Below are 13,952 nucleotides of genomic sequence, written 5' to 3'. Positions count from 1 at the left end.
TGTAGCTACATTACTGTAGCGTTTGGTTACATCTCGGTACTTATCTGCTGCTCCTGCTATCAGTTGTAGTGGTGGGTGTGCCCTGCAAAGAAACAGAGTTAACTTTATAACTTCAGATGCATGCACTCACTAATATGTAAGCAATGGCTATCTCACTGACCAAGATCAGGTCATAAACCGTGAAGTCAGCAACTTGTTTACATACAAACAGTTAACCCTTTTATGACCGAGTTGTAACACACTTGCAAAATCCCAACACTAGCACACTGGTTGGAGCCCTGATTGACTTATTCTGGCCTTTCAGCTCAAGTGACGGTCCTGGGGGCTGTGTTCCGAGGAGCCACGAGAGGGCGGCAGCTTGCTTAGTTTCGCCTTTCCTGGTTGTTACCAAGCAGGCGCTTCTAGAGGAGGTTGGGCCTCCCCGTGGGCCCCGGTGTGTAGCATGTGGAGGCCCGGCATTGCCTGCGTTTTCTCCGCTGCCTCCCGCATTGCAAACCGCAGGCTAGGCCAGGGTCCTGGGTGGCGGAAGGAGGCAGCGCGGCCCCGGAGAGGAACAGCCGCCGCTTCTTCCTTCCTTTACAGTCGATCGGTGAGTGCTCAAGTTTTGCATGATTTCTGGGATAGAGAGGAAGGAGATCCCCCGCTTCCCAGGAACGCGCCTTTGCAAAAGCAACATCCCCCGCCCCCGCCGGAAAGGCAACTGCAGGTTGTCGTTAGATGACGCCAGTGAGGAGGGGGTGCCCGTTTGCAAAGGTTTGTGTTTCTGATGTCGGGGAGGCGCCGCAGAATTCGCGACAGCAGTTTCCCTTGCGCGCTTATATCACCGCTTTATGGTTATGTGACTGGCAGGCTGACAGGATTTTAAAAGGCAAAGTAGTTAGTTCCGTATGGTGGTGGAGGAAGTTGTGCGATATTGTGGGACGAAGAGTGCCTGGAAGTCCTGGTTTCCTCACCTGCTGCTATACAGTATCTGAGATGGGGAACGAGAGAGCAGGGAAACATTCTCCAAACATTTTACGCCCTGCAAGGGAGGCCACCTGGAGTTGGCACAATGACGTTTCGTGCACAGTGATTGCTGAGGGAAGGATCATACAGAAATAATAATCATTCTAGAAATGTTTTTGGGAAAGCTGGGGTTCTGCTGACTCCCTGGCAGCACAACCACAGCTTTCCAAAAAATATTTCTGGAATGACACTTATTTCTGTAGTTAAGCAAAATTCAATCAAATACATGTTGATCAAAATTCTGCATTTGATACCTGTGTTAAGTATGTAAAATATTCTGCTCCTAGGTTGCCATCATGAAGGTGGCATGAAGGAAGCTCTGAAACTTCCCTTGTCTAGCACTGAAGACCTGGACAAAATGGGGGTGGGGGGGGTGGGAGGATGAATATACTGGCTATGTAGAAGTTTTACAATCCATTCCACTCCCGGCAACAGACACCTTGCAAGTTAGGTAGAGCTGGGAGAGTTCTGAGAGAACTGTGACTAGCCCATGGTCACCCAGCAAGCTTCATATGGAGGACTGGGAAAACAAATCTCATTCGCCAAATTAGAGTCTGTCATTCAGGCTTCATATGGAGGAAAGTAGATCTGGTTCTCCATTGCTCTTAACCACTACACCTGAAATACATCAGGCAACAGAAATACATCAGGCAAAAATACTTCCCATTATTATGGCTGTTTTATAATTTACTGTCACACAGATATCTCTATGGGCATCGCTCTACATTTCAGCTTATGATGTGAATGTAATGCATTGGGTGAAAATTGTCCAGTAAGCTTCACAGTTGAGTGTGTATTTGAACCCAGGTTACTTTACCATATCTCCATGTGGATGACTGGGCAAAGTCAGTGCAACGATCTATATAAGTAGAAAGTTTCTGCTTCAAGGAATAAACTGTTATGTACTTGTTATGTACAATGCTGCAATGAGCTCCTGGCACTCAAGGAACGTGTGCGTTCTCTTGAAGCCAAGGTGGCAGACCTGGAGAAGCTGAAAGAGGCAGAGGGGGTGACAGAAGAGGCTTTCAGGGACCTAACAGCCGGGTCCCACTCCCAAGGTGACATCTCTTCAGATGTCATGGAGAATGAAGGTCTTGGGGACGGAGGATGCCAGTCTGAGGTGGGGGAAGATGCTCCCTTAGATGGGATCCCTTCCTTAACTGGTGATCAGCTATCCTCTCGCACTGAGGATACCCCTCGGGGAGGTGGGGGGCTCCTTGTAGTGGGTGATTCGATCATTAGAAATGTAGAGAGTTGGGTTTGTGAGAGGCGTGATGACCGCATGGTGACTTGCCTGCCTGGTGCGAAGGTTGCGGATGTCACGCTTCGTCTAGATAGGGTTTTAGACAGTGCTGGGGTGGAGTCAGCAGTTGTGGTCCACATTGGCACCAACGACATTGGGAAATGTAGCCGGGAGGTTCTGGAAGCTAAATTTAGGCTGCTAGGGAAAAGGTTGAAGTCCAGGACCTCCAAGGTAGCATTCTCAGAAATGCTACCCGTTCCACTTGAAGAGGGGCCGAGGAAGCTAGGCAAGCGGAGATACAGGGTCTCAATGTCGTGGATGAGAAGGTGGTGTAAGGCAGCAGAGGGTTTCAGATTTGTCAGGAACAGGGAACCTTTTGGGACAAGGCAGGCCTGTACAAAGCGGGACAGGCTTCATCTTAACCAAAGAGAAACCAGGCTGCTGGCGCTCAACATTAAAAAGGTGGCAGAACAGCTTTTAATCTGATCACTGGGGGAAAGCCGACAGGAGCTGAGGTGACTTCGGTTCGGAATACAGTATCTATGGGGATGCAGACAGAGAGGGAGGTTTTTCTAAATCAACCACATACAAGCGAGGAACATAGCAATGTGCATGTGACAAGGGATAGTGTCTACAAAAGACTTGAGGGTAAAGCACATAAATCCCAGGTTAAGGACAGAGACAGGGTACACAGGTGTCTCTCTGCTAATAGTAGAAGCATTCGACCTAAAATGGGGGAGCTAGAGTACAGAGTTTTGAAGGAGGACTTTGATATAGTGGGCATTACAGAGACATGGTGGAATGAGGAGAACCAGTGGGATGCTGTTATACCAGGCTACAGGCTCTATAGGAAGGATAGGACAGGGCGTATTGGGGGTGGAGTTGCCCTTTACATCAAAGAGAGCATAGTATCACATAAAATAGACAATGCAAGGGTAGCTGGTTCCCCTACAGAATTACTGTGGATATCAATACCAGGTGTGAAGGACAGTTTAATATTAGGAATATATTATCGTCCCCCTGACCAAAGTGCACAAGAGGATTCTGAGATGGAAAAAGAAATTAGAGAGGCCAACAAAAAAAACAAAATGTAGTGGTAATGGGTGATTTAACTATCCCCATATAAACTGGAAAAATACATGTTCAGGTCATAGTAAGGAGAGAGCATTCCTGGATATGCTAAATGACTGTGGCTTAGAGCAGATGGTTGTGGAACCAACCAGGGGAGAGGTGATCCTAGATCTAATTCTATGTGGGACCCAGGACCTGGTGCAGGAAGTCAGTGTTGTTGAGCCAATAGGGAACAGCGACCACAATGCTGTCAGATTCAGTATCTCAGCATGCGAACAAGTGGCAACTACTAGTGTAGTTACATTCACCTTCAGAAAGGGAAATTTCTCAAAGATGAGGGGGATAGTGCGCAGGAAGCTGAAAGGGAAAATCAAGAGAGTCAAAACTGTCCAGGATGCTTGGAGGTTATTTAAAAACACAGTAATAAAAGCTCAGCTGGAATGTGTTCCACAGGTTAGAAAAGGCAGCACCCAGTCCAAAAGAAAGCCACCATGGTTAACAAGAGAGGTTGAGGAAATTATCAGAAAAAAGAAAATGTCTTTTAGAAAATGGAAGTCCAGTTTGGCTGATGAAGAATATGAGAGGGAACACAAATGGTGGCAAAAGAGAAGCAAGTTAGCTGTAAGGGAGGCAAAAAAGGATTATGAGGAACGCATGGCTGCAACATCAAGACCAGCAACAAACAGTTCTTCAAGTACATCAAAAGCAGGAAGCCAGCAAGGGAAGCGGTAGGCCCGTTAGATGACACGGCAACCAAGGCTGTGCTAAAAGATGGCAGGGCCATTGCAGAGAAGCTGAATGAACTCTTTGCATCTGTCTTCACCCAAGAGGAGGTGAGGAACATTCCTGCACCTGAACCAAGCTTCTTAGGAGGCAAATCCAAGGAACTAGCAAAGATAGTGGTAGACAAGGAAGAAGTTCTGGCAGCCATTGATAAACTAAATGTTACCAAATCCCCTGGCCCAGATTGCACTCACCCAAGAGTTCTTAAAGAGCTCAAGCATGAAATTGCTGATCTTCTCACTTTAATATGCAACTTATCCCTGAAATCAGGCTCCATCCCTGAAGACTGGAAGATGGCCAATGTCACACCAATCTTTAAGAAAGGATCTAGGGACTCCAGGAAATTACAGAGCCAGTCAGTTTGACATCTGTTCCTGGTAAATTAGTAGAATCTATCATTAAAGATAAAATTATAAAACATGTAGAAAAGCAAGACCTGCTGAGAAAAGAGTCAGCATGGCTTTTGCAGAGAGCAAATCCTGTCTTACAAACTTACTAGAGTTCTTTGAGGGTGTAAACAGGCATGTGGACAAGGGTGAACCGGTGGACATTGATTTCCAAAAGGCTTTTGACAAAGTTCCTCACCAGAGACTGTTGAGAAAACTCAGCAATGAAGGAATAAGAGGGGAAGTCCTCCTATGGATTAAAAACTGGTTGAGAAACAGGAAACAAAGAGTGGGTGTAAATGGGAAGTTCTCACAATGGAGAGAGATGTCGGGAGTGGTGTCCCCCAAGGATCCGTTTTGGGACCAGTGCTCTTTAACCTATTCATAAATGACCTGGAAGTAGGGGTGGGTAGCGTGGTGGCCAAGTTTGCAGATGATACCAAATTATGTAGGGTGGTGAGAACCACAAAGGATTGCGAAGAGCTCCAAGCGGACCTTGATCAATTAGGTGAGTGGGCTCAGAAATGGCAAATGCAGTTCAATGTAGCAAAATGTAAAGTGATGCACATAGGGGCAAAAAATCCAAACTTCACATACACGCTACAGGGGTCAGTGCTATCAGTCACAGACCAGGAAAGGGATTTAGGCGTCTTAGTTGATAGTTCCATGGGAATGTCAACTCAATGCATGGCAGCTGTAAAAAAGGCAAACTCTATGCTGGGGATCATTAGAAAAAGAATTGATAATAAAACTGCAAAGATTGTCATGCCCTTATATAAAGCAGTGGTGCGACCGCACTTGGAGTACTGTGTCCAGTTCTGGTCGCCGCATTTCAAAAAGGATATTGAGGAGATAGAAAAAGTGCAGAGAAGGGCAACAAGGATGATTGAGGGACTGGAGCACCTTCCCTATGAGGAGAGGCTGCAGCGTTTGGGACTCTTTAGTTTGGAGAGGAGGCAGCTGAGGGGGGATATGATTGAAGTCTACAAAATTATGCATGGGGTAGAAAATGTTGACAGAGAGAAATTTTTCTCTCTTTCTCACAATACTAGAACCAGGGGGCATTCATTGAAAATGCTGGGGGGAAGAATTAGGACTAATAAAAGGAAACACTTCTTCACGCAACGTGTGATTGGTGTTTGGAATATGCTGCCACAGGAGGTGGTGATGGCCACTAACCTGGATAGCTTTAAAAGGGGCTTGGACAGATTTATGGAGGAGAAGTCGATTTATGGCTACCAATCTTGATCCTCCTTGATCTGAGATTGCAAATGCCTTAACAGACCAGGTGATTGGGAGCAACAGCCGCAGAAGGCCATTGCGTTCACATCCTGCATGTGAGCTCCCAAAGGCACCTGGTGGGCCACTGCGAGTAGCAGAGAGCTGGACTAGATGGACTTTGGTCTGATCCAGCTGGCTTGTTCTTATGTTCTTATGTTCTTACTTCAGCAGTTCAGTAATGCAGCTTTTTTTACATTAATGTGAGACACAAGTTTGGAAACAGTTTTAAGGAAAAGGAGAGATTTTTTTAAAAAAATTGTTTGTACTGTATTTTGTTTAGGCATTTTAAAGTAATAATAATAGTGGGCAGAGGGCTTACTGCTTTCCTCTAGAACAAAGTCATATTTCTGAATCTTGTGAGGGCTTAGATATTTATTTATTCAGTATAGCTAGTTACACCCTGCTCGTTTGACCAATAGTAGCCCAGCAAGACTTATAGCATTCGTCCCCTCTTCTTTTTATTCTCAGTCATTAACAACCCTGTGAGACATATTAGGCTGTGTAGTACTGGCCCAAGGTCACCACCCAACAAGTTTCTAGGGCAAGTGTCTATGGGAATTCAAACCTAGGTATTTCAGATCAGAGTCTGGCACTCTTAACCACCAAACTGCACTGGCTCTCTTGATAGCCCTTTAATCTGATCTTCTACTGAATATGACCTTTCTACAAAGCCGTATGTTGTGTGACCACTACATGTATTGTGGCATAACCTTGCACAAGCTAGAACCTATTTCAGTGATGGCGAACCTTTTTGAGACTGAGTGCCCAAATTGCAACCCAAAACCCACAATTATCACAAAGTGCCAACACGGCAATTTAATCTGAATACTGAGGTTTTAGTTTAGAAACGTATTACTCGGGAATAAGCTTGGTGAAGCAACCATGCAACGCTTCAAATGGGTGAATCACAACCCTAGGAGGGTTTACTCAGAAGCAAGCCCCATTGCCAGCAATCGAACTTACTCCCAGGTAAACGATTGCGCCCAGGCCACATGACGCCCCTCCACATGGCAGACTCTGCACGCGTGCCCACAGAAAGGGCTCTGCCCCTCCACATGACACCCCTCCACATGACGGACTCTGCATGCCCCTCCACATGACAGACTCTGCAAGCATGCTCACAGAAAGGGCTCCGAGTGCCACCTCTGGCACCCGCGCCATAGGTTCGCCACTGCTGGCCTATTTCATCAGCTCATTTATTTACCTGTTTATAGGATTCTCACCATCATTCTGTAGACCATGTTGTGATGGTCAAAACAAAGATTGTTCAGCTGGTATGCTTAAGAAGTGTAGAGACATTCATTGACAAGAGGTAAGTTGTATATAAAATTGTCATTAATATTTCTGGTCACTGGGGATTTCTAAAAACATGAATGTTTGCAGGAGGCAGTCTGAGGCAGCCAGCCATTGCAGAATGTTAGAAGTGGCCTGAGTAGGGCTGTGTTTATAAGCAGATGGAAAGGACGTAGCTGTGTGGAAGTAATGTGTTTAATTGCTACCAGCCTTGTGGCACCTGCTCTGAAACATCTGCTCCGTCTTGACCTTGGCTTGAATCTCTAGATTTATGCTTTCAGATTACCTTGAGATTATGCGATTGGGGACTTTTTGTGCTTGACCTTTGGAACTGGACTTTGACAATTGAAATTGGACTGTGTGTTTGTGTGTACTGGAGATACGTGACAATTCCTTGGCTCCATCATCAACCCAAAGAGAGACTGCAGTCAATAAATCAGAAGGAAACTGACAACCCCATTCCTAAAGGGAGGGGGTAGATGGGCTGCAGTTGGGCGTAGCGTAGCCCTTGGGAAAAAGATGACATAGAAATCCTGTTAATGGCTTTTATTTTAAGTACTTATAAAAACCATGACATTATAGAAAAAGAATTTCACCCACAGTGCAGGATGCGTCTTCTATGACATGTTCAAGTATTATTTAAAAACAGAGGTTTATCCCAAAGTATATTATCCATATGCAAATAAAATCTACATAAATAATATAATCTATTAATAACCAGATCTTACAAGATTATTTTAAAATGTTATAAGCAGATAACCAGCCTAGCAAAGATCTGAATGGAAGTTGCTTTGTTGAATGGGCTGGGATGCACAGCTGAATTCACTACCTGAGCGGAATGGCTTATACACTGAAACATAAAAAATATTTCCCACGTTTCATTATAACTAACATCTTCAGTTCACGCTGGGCTATCTATACCTAGAAAGCTATCCTAAGCAATTCTACTCAGAATCCTACTCAAGTCTACTTAAATGGGGTTTACTCCCAAGAAAGTGTCCTTAAGATTGCATTGACTGTTTTGCACTGGTCTTATAGCTTTCCTATAGGAGAATCTCTGACTGGATCTTAATTAATTGTATGTGTATTACACTTACAGCTCATTAGATGAAACTACCTATGAAAAACTTGCTGAAGAAACACTGGAGTCATTAGTAGATTTCTTTGAGGATTTGGCAGACAAGCATTTAATCCCTGAAGATTATGATGTCTCCTTTGGGGTAAATTTTGCTTCGTTTTTATAGATGGTCTGACAGATATTTATCTTTTCTTTGATCAGAGTGAAATTGGGGTCAGAAGATTCACCCCTAACAGTGAGCATAATTCCTTCTTGTTGTTGTTATGCCTCAAGATTGTTTAGTATTAGAAAGCCTGCCCCCTTCACAGATTAAACAGTTCTTTGGTATTCAATTAATTAAGACCTGAGAAAGTTCTTTACAAAGGAACATTGTTAGAGGCCAAGCTGCATACTGTCTGAAGAAGAATCCTGGTGAATGGTAGAATTTGGGGTTGGAGAATTCATTCCTGGTAGCGCATGTCCCCTGCCTCTGATTCCTTCCCCCCACTTCAAATTAGGCTGGAGGCTCAAGAAACTTCCCTTCTGCCTAACTGGGCAAAGTGAAGGTTTATGCCTTATGTTTTTCTCTTCTGTTGCTGGGGGGAAAGTGAAAGGGAGACCAGTGCCTTTCTGCATATTTGGGGGTCCCCATGGATGTGCAGAAAGATCCCTGTTGTCTGTATGTGGCCTGGTTTTGCTACTTTCATTATTCCGCACACTTCAATATGAGTAATAGCAATAACTTCTTCTAGGGTCCTGTAGGATCTCAGTGGATAGAATAGACTAATCCCTTCCCTCATCATTTGTTAAAGCAATTGAAAGCTACTGATCTTAAAACTATGCTTACTCTACCTTGTATCTATAAATTGGTAGCATTCGACATCTACTATATACATAAACCAGGTGAGATGGTTGTAAGAAATTCCTGTTGATCAGAGAAGAACTGTTTTTTTCCCATTAATGTTTTGAAATTTCATATAGGAAGGAAGGGTGGGCATGGCCCTGCTTTCAGCCTTCATTCCTTAAGCCCTTAAGCCCATCATGAATAACATACAATTTGAGTACACTGCTCCAAGCAAACAATTAGTTAGGGCAAGGCCACAAGGTGGCAAAATCACAAAAGAGCAGAGACAGCCAAGAAAGTATTATTTGATTTCCTTCTCTCTGATGAGCTTCATTTTTTTGTACTGGAAATGAAATCTCCATTAATAATACAGTCAGTAGAAACTGTTCATATCTATGCAGCCCTAAATAGCATTATGTTGTACTGAAAATATGGGTGCGCGACAACTCTGCAGTCGCAGGGCAGGGGGGCGCACCCAGGCCTGGACAACGCACTGGAAGGTCGGAGGGAAGGTAAGGCGTTCGGGAAGGGGGTGATGGTGCCTTCCAGCCGCTGCCATTCGTACGGCAGTGGTTGGAAGCCACTGTTTCCCAAATACCTTGCCCAGGGAGTGAGGTTTGGAAACAGCGGCTTTGCGCCGCTGGGGGGTTGCGAGGCCGCCACTGCTGTGATGCGGACCCCCCCCCCCCGGACACTGTTTTTAGCGTCTCTGGGTCGCTGTATTCTGCCCATGTGGAAACAGCCATAGTCTGCACAATTCGAGGTCATTAAACTATACCTTTGGATCAGTGTTGTGGAGAGAGGGCTCATGTAGTCCAGTGAATAATGGGAATTAGCTTTCATATAATTGGGTTGAGTCTGAGTAGTGTGGGGTTCTTGGAAGCCTTGCTCTGAATTATCTGTTCTATTCCAAAGCGAATAAGTATAGTAATTGACTGTTGAACTCTTCATGGTATAAAAGAATTAGACAACCCTCACAGATGATTCCTAAGTTATAAGTGGAAACAAATAACATAATTTAAGTTAATTTTCAGAGAATCCACTGTAGGAACATGTTGCCTTTCAGATACGCACATTACTTAATTGCTGATTAACTCTTGCTGAGTGACTCTTCAGTGTCTTTTTCTAATTTTTGTAGTCCAGTGTTTGCATTGTTTATGACATGGCATGTCTTACACTGTTTTTAATTGCATTGATTTCTGGTTCTGTAATACCATTTTCTATCATATATTACACTGTGTTTATTGCCCTGTTTTAAAATGATGTCAATTTCCTTTAGTCTCAGTGAGAAAAGGAGAACATAAAGTTACAGAGGGTATATACAAATAATCAGAATTCAGTATGAAAACAAAAGGTTAATGTGTTTTTACTTTACAATAGTCAATCAGTGGCACATATATGAAAGAAAATGTCCTAATTGTACTACAATCCTACTATTGAAACTTCATTTTTGCAGCAAATATAATTTAATATACTGGACACTAGCAGACTTGACTTCAAAGGAACTTTTGTACTTGATAAAGCATATAGTTTATTTCACTGGAAACCCTAGACATGTAAATTCATTACTACAGATTAAATTATTGAAATTATGTTTCAAGTCAGAAATGTTGTTTTCTTATTTTTTCTTCTTCTTATTTTTAGACTGGAGTTCTAACTGTTCAATTAGGTGGGAACATGGGAACTTATGTGATCAACAAACAGACCCCAAACAAACAGATATGGCTGTCCTCACCAACCAGGTAAGCATAGATTTCTTAGCAAATATAATATGAAAATTCAGACTTGAGCTGAGCTGCATTCTAGCTTAATTTTACGTTTTTCATTTATCTGAACACCTTGGGAAGCTTAGAGTGGCTTTCAGATAGTCTCCTACCCACTCAACATTTGCTTTAACTGTGTAACAACATCATACATTGAATTAAGATAGTAAACTCTTTTAATCCTTTGTTTTTCTCCATGTGCTCCTCTAAACTACCAGTATGACTTCCCTGTTATCTCATAAGATATTATTCCTAGAAAAGCACTGACCTTGTGGAAAATAGAAGTATTTTAATCTCTAATCTCTGCAGAGGCCAATTTGCTGGTGATCCCTGGCCCCTCCATGATGCGGCTAGCCTCTACCCGGGCCAGAGCCTTTACAGCTCTGGCCCCCGCCTGGTGGAACGCTCTCCCTCCAGCTGTGTGGGCCCTGCGGGATCTCAACGAGTTCCGCAGGGCCTGCAAGACTGAGCTGTTCCGTCAGGCCTTTGGGGAGGCTGGCCGCTGATGCCCCCCAGTTAACATCTGTGGCTCCTGCCGTCCCTCCCCTCTTTTAGGGGATTGGTTAGTAGGTCGCCTCTTACCGTATTATTTATTGTATTTGATATTAATACACTGCTTTTAATGGGGTTTTAATGATTCAAAGACTATAGAGCCATTTACTATGATTTATTTAATGATCTGAGATTTATTGATTTTGTTTTGTGCTCTATTTGTATATTCATGTTCACCGCCCTGAGCCCTTCGGGGGAGAGCGGGATATAAATGTAATAAACAAACAAACAAACAAACAAATAAATAATGTTACAGGAATTGACACCCCAGTGGTGAGAATATTTTAGTCACAAAATTCCAAGACAAGCATAAAGACTAGTCCTGCAGTTGTTTTCTCTGCCAGCAGGGGGAGCATTGCAACCATAGTATGGCTACATGCTCGTCTTTCTAATACTATAGAAGAAACAATGCACAGAAATTCCATGTGTAGTAGATATAAACTTCCTTCCATCAAGCTGTTTGCTTTCCATAAGTCATATTTCTGCTATTATGTGGAAAAGTAGGATATCAGGAGATTCATGCTCTTATCTCCACATGTCCTCTCCCCAAAGCAGAAATGCAAAATTCAATCCATTTCATACATTACTGGAGAAGCGCTCACTTATTTTCTCTTCCTTGTCAATGATGTACAAAGGGCACAATCTTAACAAGGCCAGGTGGAAGTCCTGTTTGTGTTCATGAGAATTAAGAAACTCTTACACCCTTGACGTCTGACCTCAGAATCAAGATTTCTCCAAGTTTCCTGACCTCAATATTGTCAATGCCTGCCCTAATCATATTTCAGAATTTTTGTGGTAGTACATCCAAGCACCATCACTTTTATAACTTTTCAGCTTATACATTTTGTCATCCTAGTTTCAATTGTAAGCTTATTCTGTTCTTGTTTATTATTCACAGTGGTCCCAAGCGTTATGACTGGACTGGGGAAAACTGGGTATATTCTCATGATGGAGTGTCCCTTCATGAACTATTGGCAAAGGAACTTACAGCTGCATTAAAGATTAAACTGGACTTATCAACTTTAGCATATGCTGGAAGAAAACATACTTGATGACTCAGACTTTCACCCACAAGATCTTCCTTCTCTTCCTCCCTTTTCCCTCAATTTTTTGGTGTGTTCATTTGAGCTGAAATTCTAAAAATTATTGTGCAACAACAGAAAATAATATTTTTTCTTAGATTGATATGTTTGGCTATTTATTCATCCCTTTTATCTTGGTCATTACAGATTGACATTGGAAGTTGCTATCATATTATGGTATCCTTTTGATAGCACAGTTAGAGAGTTTTTCTCCAACAAAATCCACTATTCTCCCAATTATGATGGGCTGCAAAAGTGTTACCAAGACTACGACTGCATCAAGGAGGTCAAAATGTTTCGTAGCTCAGTTGCCCATTAAAAAGTATGCCCTCCAGAAGGTATACTCTGCTGTAGTATGTTGTTTGCATTAGGTTTGTCATGTGAGTCAGGCCAATAGACTGAATGCCACCTGGTGGCTGTAGCAGCAGCCATAAGAGTGAAAGCATTTCATATTATTGATAAGCCCAGACAGTAAGCCTGCTATATCACATTCCCAAAGGTGTGGGGCAGTACTACATGCAACATAACATCTATGGATTGTATCTCACCTACCCTATTGTGCACTACAATAGGCAACATTTTTTCCAGTCATTTGGGGTCCTCACCTTTTGAATGCATTTGGCTGAAAGCTGCACAGATCTGTTTGAATAAGAAGTTGACATGCTGAAACACGGTGTTCAGAACTGAAATGAGCCCTTGTTGTTCTGTTGTAAAACTAAGATGAATCTCTATACACTGAACTGCTTGAAAGAATCATAGGATTAGCAACCAGTTAATAATTAAAATGTTACTTTCTCAGTTGCAGATAAATTTTTAAAATGTTGAAAGAGCTCTGGATAGCAAACAGTAATTGTTGGGAAACTCATTTTAAAAATGTTACCTAACACACAGATTCTGTGTTGTTAAAGAATGAAACTAAACCGAGAACTCACTGAAATGGTTATGGTTGACATGCCCAGTAACCTTTCTGTAGAGATTTGTGCCCTTGACAACATCTGGCTTTTCCTAATTAGTCTCTTAGCCTTGGGGTTCTTCTGTATCAATCTCTTTTCTGAGGCTGTCCCAAACTATGGCAGTAATGGCTTATTTTCCTATCTATCTATGAAGCCTATATGACCTCAGAAATTCTGATGGGGCAACTCCAGTTCTCTTTCTTTGTAATCAAAATGCTAAAATACCTAGGGCTATAACAACAGCAGGACATAGCAGCTAAGTCAAATGCTCAAAAAAGAATTTTACCCTGTATTTGTATCAGCTGGATTCATTGCAGATTTCTCTTTCATGAAGAAATTTAAATATATTGCTATTTTAAAAACACAGTTAAAAGTGTCCACTGTCAAACTCTTCCCTTCCATAACTTACTTTCTCCCCTTGTCTTAAACAAGGAGAAAGGAATGGACAGACGAATGTTCAAAAAGGGAGAATGGAAGATGAAAAAGGGGGGGAAGGAAACCAAAAATAAAAATAGACTGGGAGAGTTGAGTGAAGGTGAACCATAAGCCAGTGGAGCCTGTTGGGCCTGTCCCGCCCCCTCCCAGGCTTTGGCAGCCCTGGGTGGGTCTGGTGCCTGTGGCCAGTTCCTGCACAGCCAA

General features: G+C 42.9%; 1 protein-coding gene across 2 annotated transcripts; it reads left to right on the top strand.

Moving 5' to 3' along the window:
- The first annotated feature begins 356 nt into the window (after positions 1-356).
- Positions 357-12,463, top strand: FXN (frataxin). Of its 2 annotated transcripts, none has more exons than XM_048504749.1 (5): positions 357-589; positions 6,984-7,081; positions 8,162-8,282; positions 10,608-10,705; positions 12,177-12,463. In XM_048504749.1, exons 1-5 carry the CDS (start codon positions 443-445, stop codon positions 12,328-12,330), a joined length of 618 nt encoding a protein of 205 aa, XP_048360706.1. In that variant the 5' UTR covers positions 357-442; the 3' UTR covers positions 12,331-12,463. The 2 variants fall into 2 exon arrangements, with proteins under 2 accessions (XP_048360706.1, XP_048360707.1); XM_048504750.1 differs by lacking the exon at positions 357-589 and adding an exon at positions 631-753.
- Positions 12,464-13,952: the final 1,489 nt, after the last annotated feature.

This window comes from Sphaerodactylus townsendi, linkage group LG07 (genome assembly GCF_021028975.2).
Source record: "Sphaerodactylus townsendi isolate TG3544 linkage group LG07, MPM_Stown_v2.3, whole genome shotgun sequence".
NCBI classification, from domain to species: Eukaryota; Metazoa; Chordata; class Lepidosauria; order Squamata; family Sphaerodactylidae; genus Sphaerodactylus; species Sphaerodactylus townsendi.
The sequence above is the reverse complement of the archived record's forward strand: the minus strand, read 5'-3'. Positions and strand labels throughout refer to the sequence as shown.